Here is a 16,048-nt window from a genome sequence, read left to right as displayed (position 1 = left end):
CTCACCAGCCAACCCAACACACCTTGCCCCTACTCTCCATCTGAGCACTCCTGGCCTCAGCCCCTACTTTCAAATGCTCTCCTCTATCCTTTTCTGGCTCCAGAAACACTCACACGATACCCCATTAGGCCACTGCTTTAAAACTTGACATCATAAGCCCTGGCTTTTAAGATGCTTGTTTGGCCTTTGAGACCCTAGTGCTTGCTCTATCCTCAGCTCCATTATTCCCCTTCAAAGAATCCAAAAGCCCATTATCCCACAGAAGATGAGGACCAGATGTGTGCGACCTTGCTCAAGGTGTTAAGGAGTGGAGTATACACTGGGCCCAGAGGGGTGACCTCAGGGCTGACATGGGTCAGGCGCTGTGCGTCGGATGGACTAGAGGGAGATGAGATCAATGTTACCGCCGTCTATGTCAGAGCGAGAGGAGATGAGAGCATGAATTGGGCAGTGAAGGTCCCATATGAAGATGCTGTGAGGCCCTTATTTTCCTACAAGTCAGGTTTCCAGAAGAAGCTTAAGAATGGGGGCTATGCGGGGGGGGGGGGGGGGGGCATCTGGGTGGCTCAGTGGGTTAAGCATCTGCCTTCCGCTCACTTCATGATGGGGGGGGGGGTTGTCCTGGGATCCAGCCCCGCTTCGGGCTCCCTGCTCAGCAAGAAGCCTGCTTCTCCCTCTCCCTCTGCCCCTCCCCCAGCTTGTGCTCTCCAGCTCTCTCAATAAATAAAACCTTAAAAAAAAAAAGAAAAAAGAATGGGGGCTTCCGAGGTCAAGGTTGTGCACCCAGTCGGTGTACAGGTTCATCCCTTGGGGAGACGTGCCCAGAGCCCAGCCCCAGCCCCAGAGTAAAAAGGTAAGGGCGGGCCTGCTTCCCCACCGTCAGCTTTCCTGCCCCAGCTTCGCTCGGCAAGCCCTGCAGAGGCAGCCCCTCCCAGAGGCGGGTGCCGCAGCGACCGGGGAAGTGTTGGGCCCCAAGGGACGCTCGAGCCTGCGGCTTCCCCTCTCCCCTCCCCGCCGCGGCCCCCACCTCCGCCCAGGAAACCCAACCGCCTGCAAGAGGCCCAGCGTCAACGGGCCGCAAGGGACGTAGGGCACGGAGGGCAGAGGGCGAGCCGGGAACCGGGGGGCCGGCCGAGGGCGGAAGGAGGGCGCGGCAGACGGCGCCGTGGGAGCCTCCGCGGGCTCCCTCCGCCCAGTGCTGGGGCGCGGCCGAGGCAGCGCGCATGCGCGCCCTGCCCGGGAAAGCCCGCCCCGCCGCCGCCAGACCAGTCAGAGCCTGGGAAAGAAGGCGGCTGCGGGGGACGAAGAGGGGGAGGGACTGACGCCGGGCGTAGGGGGCGGGGCAAAGCACCACCTCCCGCCCCCAGAGCGCGCCGGCGAATGGGCGGGCTGGCGCAGGCGCAGCTTTGCAGCCTCGCCCTCTGCTGTCTGGGCTTCCCCGGCTGCCTGGTGGTCACGTGACCGGCGCCGGCCAGAGAGAAAACGGAGCCCTGGGCCCCGGGGTTGGCCAATTACTCAGCCTAGCAGGGGAGCCCTGCACCATCTGCAGCGGCAGGCGCATCAAGTACAGTGACAGCTCTAGAGTGCCGAGCTCCGCTGGGAGGTGGGCAACCCAGGCAGAGCCTCCCCAGGGACTAACAGCAGCAAGTGATCGTGCTGCAGCCAGAGGGCAGGGCAGGAACAAAGGCACGGGAGCAAATCTTAGGGCTGGCGTAGAACCATGGGAAACGGAGGGCTTACAGAAATACACCCGTAAATACAGAGCGCAAACTGCTGGTTGCCAGAGGGGAGCAGGATGGGCGACAGGCAACATGGTTGAGGAGGAAGGGGAGACACAGGCTTGCGGTTATGGAATGGGCAGGTCAGCACAGGGAAGATGGTCAGTGGTATTGTTAATAGCACTGTATGGTGACAGATGGCAGCTACGCTTGTGCTGAGCGCTGCATAACCCATAGAGATGTTGATCACCATTTTGTGCACCTGAAATTATTGTAAATTTTTGTCAACTATGCTCCAGTTAAAAAAAAAAAGAGGGCTTATATTCTGCATGAAATGACATTATGCATTTGTCAAAAAACAGAATCCACAACACAGAGGGAAATGTAAACCCTGGACTATAGTTAATAATGTATCGATATTTGGGCACCTGGGTGTTCAGTTGTTAAGGGCGTCTCCCTTTGGTTCAGGTCATGATCCCAGGGTCCTGGGATGGAATCCCACGTAGGGCTCCCTCCTCAACAGGAAGCCTGCTTCTCCCTCCCCCACTCCCGCTACTTGTGTTCCCTCTCACGGTCTCTGTCAAATAAATAAATAAAATCTTTAAAAAAATGTATCCGTATTGGCTCAACAATTTTAACAAATGCAACATTTCACACAAAATGTTAACAGGCGAAAACTGACTGCAGAGGGAGGTACATGGAAACCACTATCTGCTCAGTTCTGTAAACCTAAAACTGTCCAAAAAATAAAGCCTATTTCCAAATGAAGGCTGAGGTTAGGGAGCAGATTCCATGGTTATTACAGTCGTTGAACACACAAGATTTCCTGACCTCTTAGATAGCGGGGGAGGGAGGAATCAAGGACAATCAGTTGCCACAGTTGCCAGGGCCTGAGCGACGGGGTAGCTGGCTGGGCCATTACCACACAGGACACAACAGATAAGCCCCAAGCACAGCCGGCTCTTACGCCATCAGTAGCCCAGCGAGGCAGCGGCAGAGCAGGGCTCAGAAGGGGGATCATTTGCTCCCTGGCAGGGACCGGCTTCCAGAACTCCAGGGTCTCCCTCCTCTGGGCCCAAAGGTGCCAAAAGCCATCAGACTTGGGAGCCCCACCTCTAAACCCTGACAAAGCTCTTGCCTTCTATGTGGGCTTAGCAGGACATGTGGTGCCAAAAGGCTGAGGCCTGTATTCGCGGGGACATACAGGGTCTGGAGAGAGGCGGCCGCCCACCTGCCCTACCAATGCGCACACTTGCACACACAAACTCCCCAAAGCCGCTGGGCGAAGTTTATTGTGAAACCTCGAGGGGACGCGAGGACAGGTCGGGCAGGTCAGGGTGGGGAGAGGAGCAAGTGCAGGCTCTAGGAGGCGGAGTCAGAGGCCTCTGAGCTGTCCTTGACGTCGGTGCTCTCTGTGGTCTCGCTGACCTCGCTGAGATCCTTGCTGTCCCCACCGCTATCCTCAGCAGCCAGGCCCTTCTCCTCACGACAGGCCTCTCCCGAGCTTGGAAGTGAGTTGCCCCGGCTTTCCACCTTGTTCTCGATGGAGCCCAGCACCACGTGCCTGCCCTTCTCCTTCAGCTCCAGGTGCCGCCTCAGCTGCCGCCAGGAGCCCAGGGAGACGCAGGAGGAAGGAGACAGGGCCTAAGTCTCCAGACCACGTGGGCCCCTGCCTGCCACCCAAGCTGGGGATGAGGGAAGCCTGCACCTGTCACTTGCTGGGGGCCTCGGGCCAGGGCCAGGGCCAGGGCCAGGCCCTTTGTCCTCCGCCCAGCTGTGTCTCACCCCTGAACCCTGGGAGCCCTAGTTCTCAGCACGTGCTGGGGCCTCCTCCCTCCCCTTGGCCATCGCACCTCAGACAGCACAGGCTTCTGCTGAGAGTGGCATCCCAGAGAAACAGCGGAGGACTCCCAGCGCTACGGCCACTGGCGCAGGTGCCAGTCCCCCTCGCCTGTGGCTGCAGAAGGCCTCCTACTGCCTCAGGCACTCCCAGAGGGCCTGCCCTGCTGGCCTGGCCCCCAGGGATGCTCACCTCGTCAGCCATCTGAGTGAGGTCCCGCTTCATGGCGTATGCGTCTTCCCCATCCGCGTAGTACTTGGGCTCCACTTCGCTGATCCTGGAAGTGGAAAGTGCAGAAAAGAACGACCCAAGTCAGAGCAAATTCTCCTCAGGCTTCTAGCCTCCTCTGCTAGCGGGGCAGCATATCTGTTTTCCCTGAAGGACCCTTCTGGAGACAGCAAGCCCCGTTTCCCTGTGCGCTCTCCAGGAGTCAAGCAGTAAGTAGCCCCCCAATGTATTTATGCCTCTGGGGGCTGCCACTGTCCTGTGTCTGTAACCTGATTCGCAAGGATCTGTTTCTGTGGTCCGTTACATCGAGCTGAAGCCATGAACTGAGACATCCCCTCTCTCCATGCCCTGTTGCCTATCTCTGACTGAGCAAAGGCAGGCTGACTGGTGTGTCCAGCAACGGGAAATGAGGAGGACGGGTGCTGGGCCTCTGTTCCTGACAGTCACTCCCAGGCCCTGCGACCCCCACTCTGAGCAGCTTAGGCACCTGCACTGACAGGGGGTGTACATACAGACCTGGGTACTCCTGCCACTGGCTGGAAGGGGCGCTGGACTGCATGGCCTAGGAGGGCCCAGCAGCCCTGAGACCCCAGAATTGCTGGCCACTGGAAGCAGGTACGTCCAGATCAAAGATCCTTCCCCGAGGGCCCTGTTCATCTCCCACTGAACCGAAGCTAAAGCTGTCTCTCTGGGCCCTCCATCCCCACCTCACTGTCAAGCAGCTTTCACCACCGTGTACCGGTCACACCACTTCCCTGCCAGGCTTTCCCTGTCCTGTGCCAGGCACACAGAGACTCTCATGTCCCCAAGCGGGCTTGTCCTCATCCACCAGGACAGCCCAGAACTTGAGATCCCTCCATTGTTCTTACCAAAGGCCCTACTGGCCTGGACATGCTATGGTTTCTGCAGCACGACATTCTCCTTTCTCCTGGGCCTATTGGATGCTTCCAGGTGCCAGGTGCCCTTGAACCCTGCTTCTGCTCGTGTCCCGGGCCCTCACCTCTACCAAGAAGACTGTGTGCCCTTCACCTAGCCCTAGCCGGTGTCAAGCGACAGAGCAAGAGCCACACCAAACGCATCCTGAGCGGACTGCAGCGGCAGGGCCGTCGTCACAGACGCCGGAGGAGACCTCCTGAGAACGCATGGAGTCCACGGCCCAGTCCCCGTCTCAGCTGACTGCAGGTCTTCCCTCCAGCCACCCACATCCCCCAACCCGGAAGGCAGCTCTGATGCCTGGACGAGCCAGACCTGGGACCACCCCATCCTATTAGAAAAGTCTTGAGCTACTTACTGAAAGTTGAGAGTGTTGGAATAGAGGTGCAAGGCGGCCCGGTTACTGCAGGGGAACAAGGCACTGCTGAGCTGCACAGACTTAGCCAGACAGGGACAGCGTGCCCAGGTCCAGCCCCTCCTCCCAGGTTCCCCCGCCCCACTAATACCACTTCCCAGGTCTTCTCCGAAAGCCAGGGCACCCCAGGACCCCCATCAGCACAGAATCTCCTCCCCACCCTCTCCCTGCCTCAGCCCTGACCCTCCCCCTGCCTCAGCCCCCGCCCCACCCTCCCTCAGCCCCCACCCTCCTCCCCTCCCCTGCCCTTCCCTCCGCCCTGGCTTCCACCTCTTCCTGACGTGCAGGGATACGTATTTGGCATTGAAGTTCTCGATCATGGCTCGCGAGGCCTGGTCCATCAGCTTCTGAGCCAGGCCGAGGCGCCGGTGGGAACGCTTCACAGCCTGGCGGGAGGAGAGTGGGACCTTGAGGGCCACCCCAACCAAGCCCACCTCCACCCCTGCCAGGACCTGGGTGGGTCCTACGCACCAGCGACGTGATATGTCCATGGGGCACATCATCTGGATCCTCCTCCCTAAAGTGAGGAGAAAGGGGAGGCTGGAGAGGAGCCTGATGCTGAGGCGGTCACCAGCCCACGTCCATGATGCAGGCAAAGAGCAGGAGCACAGAACTCCTCTGGCGGCTCCGAAGTTCCCCCAGACCCCGGGTGGGGCAGAGCTGGGCTCTCAAAACCCCATGCCGCAGACAAAACACAAGCGCACTGTCAAAGGAGCCCAATGGAAACGCTGACTGTGCTGTGAGGAACCAAGCCACCGAGCCAGGAAAAGACGTGGAAGACCTTTCAGTGCCGTGACTTAAGTGAAAGGAGCCCATCTGAAAAGGCCCCATACCGTATGATTCCAAACACATGACATTCTAGAAAAGGCAGACCTACAGAGACAGTAAGTAAGTGTGGCAGTGGTTGGTGTGGGGAAGGGGGGAGGAGAAAAGGAACAACAGGGAAGGTTTTCAGGCCGCTGAAACTACGGATTCTAGACCAGCAGATACACGTTACTACACATGTGTCCAAACCCACAGAAGGTACACCACGAAGTGTGAACCCTATTGTAAACCGTGAACTTTAATAATGTGGTCATACTGCTTCATCAACTGTCACCAATGTACTCCAAGGTGTTAGTGATAGAAAAAACTCGGGCTCAAAGGGCAGGGGGTGTATGGGAAGTCAATACTTTCCAGTAATTTTGGAAACCCAAAACGGAACTAAAAACCAGTAGATTAATTCATTAAAACAAGAAAAGCCACTACAGGGCAGCATCTAGGAGACACATGTGGTGTTGGTGCCCCGCCCCACCCCCAATCCACTGCCAACTCTGGTGACTCACATTTTGGCCAGGACGTACCCCACAATCTTCCCATTCTCATCCTCAGCGATGTAAGAGAGCTGGGTGACAGGGAGAAGAAAAAAGAGATTAACTTCCTGTCCGAGGTGGAGGAACCCTTGGCAGGCACTTGGTCCCACTGCCCGCCTGTCACTGTGCGCATGACAGACCCCGACTCAGTGGCGAGTTCAGTGACAGCTCCTGACCTCTAGGTCCAGTGGCTTGGTTTCCTTCCACACACCCCACTGCTGCTCCTCCCACTTGGATGTCCCTTGGCCTGGTCTTGTCCCCCACCCCAAACTCCACAGCCGCGCACCTGCGGCCAGGAGAGGCCGTGGTAGAAGTAGTATTTCATCTGGTAGTTTTCGGGCAGGCACAGGAGGTTGCAGTGCTGCATGTTCATGAGGTCCTCCGGCTGCGGGAGGGCAGGCGGTAGAATGCGGTCAGGCCAGGGGCTGTGGTGCCTAAGTAGGCCTCAGCCACGTTAGAACCCTGCTCCCTGTCTGTCTGCCCCCCCGACCCCCACCCGCGCGGGGCTGGGCGGGCGCTGGGACTATCTGTCTTTGCACACGCCTGGCGCACAGTCGCCGCAGAAATCATCCGTCCCAGGAATGGATCTGAGCGCCAGGCTGTTTTGGGACATCAGGCAACTGAGTCCCGACATTCCTGTTCGGACGGGTCCAGACCCGCGGGGACGGTGGCCTTCACCTGTCCATGCCCTGAGCCCGCAGGCGCGTGGAGCGACCCGCCCGGGGCTTCGCCGGGCCCCTCGGGAGCATGCGCACGCGGCCAGCGGGCCGCGCACCCACGCGGCGCGGACAGCCTCCCGCCCCTGCCCCTCACCCTCGCATTGCGGATGTTCATAACGGCGGCGGGGCACGCGGTTCCCAGCGGGTCGTAAACGCGCAGTCAGCTGCCGCCGCGCTCCAAAGCGAAGCCGAGGCGGCCGGGCCGGGGCTGGGGCTGGAGCCGGGGCTGGAGCTGGGTCTCGGGGATCGCGGGGGCGGTGGCGGAAGGGGCGGTGCGTGCCTGGCCCGGCTGCCGGCCGGAAGTGCGCGCCGCCGAACCCGCCCTCGCGGCCGCCGGGCCAATGCTTGGGGTGGGAGCCAGTGCGGGGGTGGGGCCTGTCCGGGAGGCGGGACAGGGCGCGGAGCGAACCAATGGCCGGGCGAGCCCCGGCGCGGGGCGGGCCCGTCACGGGGCTCTTGGGGCGGCCCAGCGCGCGGGGCGGGCCCGGGTTCGGTCCGCTCCCGCGGGTCCGCTTGTGCCAGTTGCGAGCCACCCTCCTCCCGCGATCCCACACACGCACGCACACAGGTAGTGCAGCACGCACGGTTTTATTTCGCGCCTTGGCGGGCGGGGGGCACGGCGGGGGGCACGACGGGAGGGGAGCCAGAGCTGGGACCGGGGGCCACGGGGAGGCGGCTCAGCAGGGCGCCCAGCATCTCCTCGCACATGGCGAGGCACCTCGGCACATGGAAGCAGCCTGCAGGGAGAGGCAGGACAGCTGGTCGAGAGGCCCAGGGGCAGCCGACTGCCCCAAGCCCCTGCGGCCCCCGCCCTGTCTGTCCCCCCACTCACCTTTGAAAGGACCCCCTTTGATGGTGAGAGCGACTTTCCCCTCTTGGTTCAAGTAGCCGAACCATTCCCCGTACTCAGGATCCCGAAACTGGAGTAACGAGACAGTGACAAGGCCTCCAGGTGCCACAAGGCCAAGTAAAGGGGCGCTCACCGTCCCCACCGCACCGCTACCGCAGGGTCACAAACAGGACTGGCCCCAGGTAACGGGGCTCCAGAATCACCGCTTTTAAAAGCAGGACCGCTTCCAGGACAAAGATGAAGGTGGGGGACTTTTCTCTTTCTGCTTGGGGATGGGAGTGCGCAGCTAGACCACCCGCTGGGGAGGGGGCCACAGGCTGAGACTTGAAACACTACAGAAAGGGACTAAGTAGCACCCTGTTTGGGGACCACGAGAAACATTCTACAGCTTGACAAATGCACAGATGTAGTTACACAGATGCATACATTGTTATATCTCAGTGACCTGAACACTTGGATAGGCTTTATTGTGTATAAATTGTACTTTAAGAAAATTGATTAAAAAAAAAAAAAGTTGATTTTAGGGGCGCCTGGGTAGCTCAGTCATTAAGCGTCTGCCTTCACCTCAGGTCATGATCCCAGGGTCCTGGGATGGAGCCCCGCATCGGGTTCCCTGAGTCTGCTTCTCCCTCTCCCACTTCCCCCCGCTTCTGTTCTCTCACTTTCTGTCAAATAAATTAATAAAAATCCAAAAAAAAAAGTGAAGTCTTTAAAAAAAAGGAAAAGAAAATTGATTTAAAGGAACAAGGAGAATTCCGGTGGAGTTGCGGACCTTCATGTAACTTTGTAGTTGCTTCCTGGAGGGGGCTTCTGCTACAGATTCTCTCTCCCTTCCTCTCCCACTGCCCCTCCCCCCTGGTTGTGCATGGATGCGTGCACACGAATTCTAAAATCTTTTTTTTTTTTTTTAAATTTCCCTTCTTCACCATAGTGGTAGTACCTCCTCAGTACTATAGTCCTTTAGGGAGAATCTTTTTTTTAAGATTTTATTTATTAATTTGACAGCTACAGAGGGAACACAAGCAGGGAGAGAGGGAGAAGCAGGCTCCCTGCTGAGCAGAGAGCCTGATGCAGGGTAGATCCCAGGACCCTGGGATCATGACCTGAGCCAAAGGCAGACGCTTTAACCCACTGAGCCACCCAGGCGCCCCTAAAATCTTTCTTAAAAATAAAATGTAGGGGCGCCTGGGTGGCTCAGTGGGTTAAAGCCTCTGCCTTTGGCTCAAGTCATGATCCCAGGGTCCTGGGATCTACCCTGCATCAGGCTCTCTGCTCAGCAGGGAGCCTGCTTCTCCCTCTCTCTCTGCCTGCTTCTCTGCCTACTTGTGATCTCTGTCTGTCAAATAAATAAATAAAATCTTTTAAAAAATAAATAAATAAAATGTATTCTTGGGGCGCCTGGGTGGCTCAGTCGATTAAGTGTCTGCCTTTGGCTTGGGTCATGATCTCAGGGTCCTGCTCAGCAGGGAGTCTTGCTTCTCCCTCGGCCCTTCCCCCACTCCTGCTCTCTCTCTCGCACCTGTGCTCTCTCAAATAAATAAATAATCTTTTAAAAAAAAATCTTTGGGGGGCGCCTGGGTGGCTCAGTTGGTTGGGCGACTGCCTTCAGCTCAGGTCATGATTCTGGAGTCCCGGGATCAAGTCCCACATCGGGCTCCCAGCTCCATGGGGAGTCTGCTTCTCCCTCTGGCCTTCTCCTCGCTCATGCTCTCTCACTGTCTCTCTCTCGCTCTCAAATAAATAAAATATTAAAAAAAAATCTTTGGGGTGCCTGGGTGACTCAGTGGGTTAAGCCTCTGCCTTTGGCTCAGGTCATGATCTCCGGGTCCTGGGATCGGGCTCTCTGCTCAGCAGGGAGCCTGCCCCCCATGCCCCGCCGCCTGCCTCGCTGCCTACTTGTGATCTCTCTGTCAAATTTTTTTTAAAGGCATTAAAAAAATCTTTAAATTTCATTTTACGCAGTTCAAACCGATGGACTCTAACAGCCGCAGGTCTCCTGATTTCCTGTGTTTAACATGCAGAAGTGAACACTGGATCCCAGTTAGAGGTTAGTGCCAAGAAAGGTATAGTTTTCTTCCAAGTTCCAAAGCGCACAGACCCCAGGAGACCATGTGTAGAACCTCCTGTGCCGGGATGGACCAGTGGAGTGGGTCACAGCTTTAGAAACATGCCGGGAATCCTCAGTCATCACCAGGCGCCCCCCGAGCGGCACCTAGCACATCACTCTGTTCCTAATGCTCGGCCTCTGGTGGACCCCTGGCTGCCTTCTGACCTCACAGCTGATTCTTGCCCTGCCCAAAGCCCCAGGACCCAGTAATGCCTAAATCCCACGAGATACCTCCTCTGTGCAGAGCAACCCCTTCTGTGTTTGCTCTCTCCCACTTGCCCCCCCCAGTCCCCTGCCCTTGATGTATTTTCCAAAGCTGTCACTGCCACCTACATGTTTGTGTGTTTACTTGTTTATACCCTGCCCACGCTGCTGCCCCCCCCCCCCCACCAGCATCGGCTCCAGAGGGGGCAGCGGCTGCTTCATTGAGTGAATGGAGGGCACCAGGGACCAGATCTCTGGGAACTCTGGCCAGCCCAGGGACCACACCCACTGAGGGGGAGGTGAAGGGGCTGTGGGATCCTCCTCCCCATCCCTGCCTAGTCTCTTCCCACAGTCCAAGAAAGCCTGGCTGGGGGCCCGCCCTGAGAGGGACAGCTGCCTGCTCTTCCCTCGCCCCCATGCAGAACCCAAGAGCACTATGGACCCGGAAGCCACATTTACCTGGCGGAAGGTGTATTCAGCCACCTGGTAGAAGAGATGCAGCAAGGCAGGGTCCCCGCTGTCACTGTAGCCCATGAGGAAGGCGATCATGGCTTCGCTGTGTGGCCACCAGAGCTTCATGGCCCACTCCAGCTGAGAGCAGAGCAGCGACAGGTGTCTGTGAGCCCTGAGATGCACCCTGTGCCGCCCCTCTCAGCCCACCCTCCCGATCGCGGCCCAGACACCATCGGGCCCCAGCACTTGGGGCTTCATCACAGGCTGGATGTCCCTGAGGGTCTGAATGGCCCCTCTGCACGGGACCAGCTTCCTGACCGGGATGCACCCCCTAACAACCCCTTCCCAAGGGCCAGGGTGGGGTGGCCTCCCTTTCTAACCCTGGAACCGAAACCCTGTCTGCCTTGTCAGCCTGTCTAAAGCCTGCTGGACACCAGCTCCTACTGATGGCAGGATCGGTCACCCTCTGCAGATCTCAGTGGGGTCAAAACCCAAGCAGAGGCAGCGGACATAAGGATGCAAACCTGCTCCCACTACCGATGCCTGAGAGTCACCCAGAGCACCTTTCAAAGATGAAGAGCACATGTATCTCAGAACTGGCATCGTCCGCACTCGCTGACGGGAGGGTGAGGGCCACTGGCAGAGAGGAGTTTCCCACCAGGGTCACACTGGGCGAGTTCATCACCCTGAAACCCAGGTCCCCACCCCCCACAAAATGAGTGATGACGGCACCCGCCTCCCAGGGAAGAAAGCCTTGAACAGCCTGGTACCATGTGGCCCTGGGCACATTCCCACCTGGGTGGGGCAGAGGCCGTCAGCATCCTGGAAGTAGAAGAGGCCTCCGTGGTCAGGGTCCCAGCCAGAGCGGAAGGGCAGCAACAGGAACTTGTTGATAACGTGGGCTCGGAGCTTGGGGTCACCCTTCCTGACAGCGTGACGGAGCAGGAACCAGCCAGCTTCCAGCGCGTGGCCTGGTGAGCGCTCTGGGTTAAGACAGGCAGTGGACTCCCCCCTGCCCCCCAAGGCAGGTGCCTCCCTTCCTCCTCCACTAACTATGGGAGCTGCTCTGAGCTCTTGCCACAGCTTCTCTCCTGCAGAAAGCTTGCCCTCCCAGTCTGTCCCAGACTCTGTCTCCGGCTGCTGACACCCCTGCCTGGGAGGCCTGTCCCGGCTTCTCTGCCCCATCCTCAGCAGCAGCTGGAGCGGGGAGGGCTGAAGGCAGCCCCTGGGCACTCCCACATCTGAGATGCAGAACTGGGGACTGAGCAGTCCCTTCCTCCTGGGCGCCCCCCCCAGCCTACTCTATTCCTCACCTGGGTTCTGGTGCCTCCCCAGGCAGCCAGAAAGCTCCTCACCGTCCTCGGACACATTCTCCAGCACAGCCTGTCCATCCCTCTGCCCAGGAGGGAGGGAGGAACACAGGAAGATAAATCTGCCTTCAGCTCCCAACTGGAAAGGTGCACCCACTCGCCCTCCCCTCTGTCATCTGTGGTCCTGGGCAGGCCTGGCTCAGAGGGGGCATTTGAGAAGGGGCCCAAGGGCCTGAATGGGTTCTGACCCTTGCCTGGGCCCCCAAGGTGGGAAGAGTGACACACTGAATGGGAGCTGAGAGTTAAGGTTGGCTGGGTTGCCTACAGAGGCCCAGAAGAACTTGGGTCTGGCTGGGTCTCCTGCTCTTGAACACACCAGAGCCCCCGGCCCCTTCCCTCCTGCCCTTGGCCCCACTGGGCTCCCCTGGGCCTTCTACCTTTCCCAGGGGTGTGGGCTTCTGGGCCCCAGCCGAGCTCCCCGCCCCCACCGGGTCTTCCCGCCTGTAAAGGGGGCCACCAAGGCCCAGCCGGGGGTGTGCGTGTGTAGGCTATGGAGGTGCCCCAGGGCCTGGGGAGTGAGGGTCACCCTACTCCCCCGCTCCTAGGGCCCATCTGGCAGGTGAGGGTCAGCCTCCTCTTCCCTGGGCGTCCTCCCCACCCCCCCACCTGGACGTGCTGCAGAATCCTCTGGACACACCAGTCCCCCAGCTCTGCGTAGTTGCCCGCCAGCTCCTCGTCCGCCTCCCCGAGCTGGTCCACGAGGTTGAGCAGCATCATGGGCACCGCCATGGACTCAGAGGCCGGGGCTCCGGGGAGGTGCGGACGGCCCAGCCCTGATGGGTCCTCCCGCACCCAGCACGCGATCTGCTCCATCATCTCCACCGCTTCCTTCTGGGTGGGGAGAAGGGAGGCGAGGGGAGGCCAGGGCTGAGGCGGCATCCCGTGCGGTCTGAACTGGGGTGGGAGAGCCTCGTCCGCCCGCCTGCTCCTAGGACCCCTTCACCAAGGGCCTACTCTGGGCCCCAGGCCTGGGTTGGGGGCTGGGGGCCGGTGTAGATCTGCCCCACCCTGCCTCGGGGTGGGGGGGGTGTCTCCCAGTTTGTGGGTGCGGGCCACTCCCGGGCAGTGATGTCGGGTCTGAGAGCCCAAGGGGCTCCAGGGAGGAGGGAGAGCTCCCTTTCGGCGGGAGCAGGTGTGCACTGGTCTCTCCGTGCTCTGTGCATGAATTCAGAGGAAAAGATTCCAGGGAGGGCGAACCCCTCACAGTACAACCCAGTGAGGGGGCCGCTGTCAGCAGCCCTGGGCCCATGGGGGCCCAGAGGAAGGACTGCTGTTGGCAACAGACCCCATGTGCACACGGAGCCCAGGGAGGAGGCTTGCACACGAACAGGAAGGCATCAGGCAGCCATAAGGCAGCCTCCTTCCCGCACACCTGGTAACGCGCTTCCCCAGTCACCCGCCACAGCTCGTTCATGGCCATGGTGTAGAAACACTCGCTGAAGATGGTCCGCTGCACCTTGACCGGGCGGCCGTCCCGCGTCAGCACAAAGGCACACTTCTTTCCAGGAGGTGCCACTCGGGCATAACGTAGCAAAAATTCGCCACCTGGTGGTTGGGAAGTTGCTACGCTTAAGCTGAAGTGAAGTTGCCCAAAGGCCCTTCACTGCTTCTGGACCCCCTAGAACTGCAGGAGCTCTACCGCCTTCCCAGAATTTGCCGAGGAGGTCAATGACCAGCGGTGAGTCTCTGAGGATGAGCGGGACCCACCTCCAAATACATCACATGGAGAGTTAGGGCTTCGACATGGGAATTTGGGGGGTGGGCGGGACACAGACTGAGTCCATAGCGCCTGGTTTGGGAGGAGAGTGCTCCCCCTGGGAGAGGACCCCCCAGGGTTCACTCACCCACAAAGAACAAAACCACAAAGCTCCAGGCCATCCCCAGGGGCTCTTCTGAGGAGATGGGGACAGGGAGAGTGCACCTGCTTTGGCGGAATCCAGAAGTTCAGGGCTGCGGAATCGCTCAAGTTTTCGGTACAGGCGACAATACATCCACACCTGTGGGGGAGTGGAGGGAATATGGCTTAAGCAGGGAGCAGCGCGGGGGTTCGCAGGGCTGGGAGGAGAAGTCGTCCTCAGGTGCCCCTGCCATGGGAGGAGGGGTGTGGAGGTGCCCAGCCTGGTGCGTGCAGATTGCGGACCGGCCAAGCCAACTCCAGCAGCCACTTCTGGGAGCGCTCCCTGCCGGGGCACATGCCCTACCTGCCTCCCCTGCAGCCAAACATACTTGAGGTCATCGTACACCTGCCCATCTCGACCAAGGCACGTGAAGAAACCCCTGTGGGATTCACAGTGTTAGCAAAGCGGGGAAGGGGCCTTGCAACCACCGGGTCTGCTGCTCTGCTGGGCTCAGCAGATCTGAGTCAGCTGAGAGTGAGATGGGGGCTCAGGACGGGCAAAGACACCCCCCCCCAGGGCACCAGAAGGGCGAGGCGCACCCATGCTCCTGGTCGTGAGAGTGCTCCGTCCAGAAAGCCACCACGCGGTCCAGTTCCTGCTCCACGCGCTCTTTCCAGGTCTGCATAGCCTCTCGCTCCTTTTCCATGTCCTGGGGGAACCCGGGACTTGGAGACACAGCTTCCCCACAGGCCTCCCCATTTTCCCAGTCCCCAAACTCAACAGGCTCCTCTGTGCCCTCAGGTCACCCCACGCTCCAGGGGACCCCAGGGCTGCCTGAGCCGTCTCCCCTGGGCCCCCAGGCTTCGGAACCCAGACCTCAGGGTTCCCCACACCCCTGCGTGGGGCTGTCCTCTGGCTCGGGACTGGCCCCAGAACTGACCCCACCGTCCTGGGAATCCTCCAGAACAACACCCTCCCCATTACGGCCCCTCCACTGGCCTGCCACACTTGGAGACCCCCGCTCATCCTTCCTTCTCCTCCGGGAAGCCAGACAGAGCTGGTCGTAGTCCCGTGACTGTCACTCAGCTGACCCTGCCGCGCCCCACCCGCCCCCTCCTCCGGGAAGTTCCGCGGAGTCTGGGGGCGGGGCTTGGCGGTCGCACGACTCCGCCCCCGTGCTCCGGCATCGCCCACACGCTCGCGGGCCAAGACCCGTGGGCAGAGCAGGGCAGAGCCAGCAGCGACTGCTGCTGGCAGACCCCGGTTCGAGAGCCTCCTGATGGGAAATGGTGGGTGAACTGGCAGGGCAGTCTGGGGCGGGGAGCACGCGGCTGGCTCCAGCACACCCGCTCCTCCCAGCCACCTCTTCCCACCCTTGAACGAGTTGGGGGGAAGAGTCCTGCGGAAGGGGCCTGGGCAGGGCAGGGCAGCTGAGGGTGATGTCCCCAGCTCATGCTTAGTGGAGGCCCTGGCTTTGGGTCCGACTGGGCTCGTACCCACCCCGCTCACAGATGCTTGTCATTGTTTACGGTATAACCCTTCACGTCCAGCCTCTCCCCTGCTTTCCTTGCACTCTCTCCCCGTCATGCCTAGCCAAGGACAAGTCTTCAGTATGTGGAAGTTTCTAAGGTTCCTGTGGGTAAGCCTGCTGGCGGCCTTGGGTCCAGTGGATGGGGCCTTGGCCAGTCTGAAGACAGAGAGCTGGCACCACTCCTCTCCCCCCACACAGGCCTCTCCCCAGGAGGCCGCAGAGCGCTGTGCTCCGATGCTATACTGGCATGGCCCGGAGAGTCCCGCGGGCCACTTTGAGGCAGGTGAGCAGAGGGACGGTGGAGGAAAGTGTCACAGAGCCATCTGACACATGCCTGGCCAATCCGCACAGGCCCCACCCCCTGGGGCCAGCCCCACGCAGACCTTGTGTACCTGCTGGCCAACATCCTCCCACCCCCAGCCATTGCTCCCGCTGCTCCAACTTGCAGGGCACGTGCTCACCTCCCCCCCGCCCCCGGCACCAGACACTG

At 60.0% G+C, this 16,048-nt stretch overlaps 2 protein-coding genes and 1 long non-coding RNA gene across 8 annotated transcripts; 1 reads left to right on the top strand and 2 right to left on the bottom strand.

Moving 5' to 3' along the window:
• Positions 1 to 2,992: 2,992 nt before the first annotated feature.
• NAA10 (N-alpha-acetyltransferase 10, NatA catalytic subunit) lies at positions 2,993 to 7,503 on the bottom strand. Of its 4 annotated transcripts, none has more exons than XM_047714874.1 (8): positions 7,300 to 7,497; positions 6,773 to 6,920; positions 6,460 to 6,518; positions 5,606 to 5,651; positions 5,405 to 5,520; positions 5,078 to 5,122; positions 3,751 to 3,835; positions 2,993 to 3,317 (listed from the first exon to the last, which is right to left on the bottom strand). In XM_047714874.1, exons 1-8 carry the CDS (start codon positions 7,305 to 7,307, stop codon positions 3,081 to 3,083), a joined length of 744 nt encoding a protein of 247 aa, XP_047570830.1. In that variant the 5' UTR covers positions 7,308 to 7,497; the 3' UTR covers positions 2,993 to 3,080. The 4 variants fall into 4 exon arrangements, with proteins under 4 accessions (XP_047570830.1, XP_047570831.1, XP_047570832.1 ...); XM_047714875.1 differs by having other exon boundaries at positions 6,773 to 6,871; positions 7,300 to 7,494; XM_047714876.1 differs by lacking the exon at positions 7,300 to 7,497 and adding an exon at positions 7,165 to 7,185 and having other exon boundaries at positions 6,773 to 6,871.
• A 93-nt stretch (positions 7,504 to 7,596) lies between these two features.
• LOC125091343 (uncharacterized) lies at positions 7,597 to 10,494 on the top strand. 2 transcript variants are annotated; one of them, XR_007124654.1, is made up of 2 exons: positions 7,597 to 7,773; positions 10,018 to 10,494. It is a non-coding gene; the product is annotated as an uncharacterized LOC125091343 (long non-coding RNA). The 2 variants fall into 2 exon arrangements; XR_007124655.1 differs by lacking the exon at positions 7,597 to 7,773 and adding an exon at positions 8,168 to 8,298.
• RENBP (renin binding protein) lies at positions 7,778 to 15,176 on the bottom strand. Of its 2 annotated transcripts, XM_047714823.1 has the most exons (11): positions 15,027 to 15,175; positions 14,627 to 14,736; positions 14,391 to 14,466; positions 14,111 to 14,186; positions 13,562 to 13,734; positions 12,796 to 13,020; positions 12,133 to 12,214; positions 11,615 to 11,790; positions 10,826 to 10,957; positions 8,038 to 8,125; positions 7,778 to 7,942 (listed from the first exon to the last, which is right to left on the bottom strand). In XM_047714823.1, the coding sequence occupies exons 1-11, from the start codon at positions 15,051 to 15,053 to the stop codon at positions 7,794 to 7,796; spliced, it is 1,314 nt and encodes a 437-aa protein (XP_047570779.1). In that variant the 5' UTR covers positions 15,054 to 15,175; the 3' UTR covers positions 7,778 to 7,793. The 2 variants fall into 2 exon arrangements, with proteins under 2 accessions (XP_047570779.1, XP_047570780.1); XM_047714824.1 differs by lacking the exons at positions 7,778 to 7,942; positions 8,038 to 8,125 and adding an exon at positions 8,190 to 8,321 and having other exon boundaries at positions 15,027 to 15,176.
• Positions 15,177 to 16,048: the final 872 nt, after the last annotated feature.

Source organism: Lutra lutra, chromosome X (genome assembly GCF_902655055.1).
Source record: "Lutra lutra chromosome X, mLutLut1.2, whole genome shotgun sequence".
NCBI lineage: Eukaryota > Metazoa > Chordata > Mammalia > Carnivora > Mustelidae > Lutra > Lutra lutra.
Note: the sequence above shows the minus strand (reverse complement) of the source record. Positions and strands in the feature narration are given on the sequence as shown.

Excerpts from the sequence above, each read along its gene's own strand:
- RENBP (XM_047714823.1), bottom strand. The coding sequence starts at position 15,053 with ATGAGCGGGGGTCTCCAAGTGTGGCAG. Across the intron at positions 14,467-14,626 it reads TCTCACGACCAGGAGCATGG|GGGTTTCTTCACGTGCCTTG; the intron begins GTGCGCCTCGCC and ends TGAATCCCACAG. Across the intron at positions 13,021-13,561 it reads CTGGGGAAGCGCGTTACCAG|AAGGAAGCGGTGGAGATGAT; the intron begins GTGTGCGGGAAG and ends CTCCCCACCCAG.
- NAA10 (XM_047714874.1), bottom strand. Across the intron at positions 5,652-6,459 it reads GGGTACGTCCTGGCCAAAAT|GGAGGAGGATCCAGATGATG; the intron begins GTGAGTCACCAG and ends TCCTCACTTTAG. Across the intron at positions 3,318-3,750 it reads TCACTCAGATGGCTGACGAG|CTGAGGCGGCACCTGGAGCT; the intron begins GTGAGCATCCCT and ends TCCTGGCGGCAG.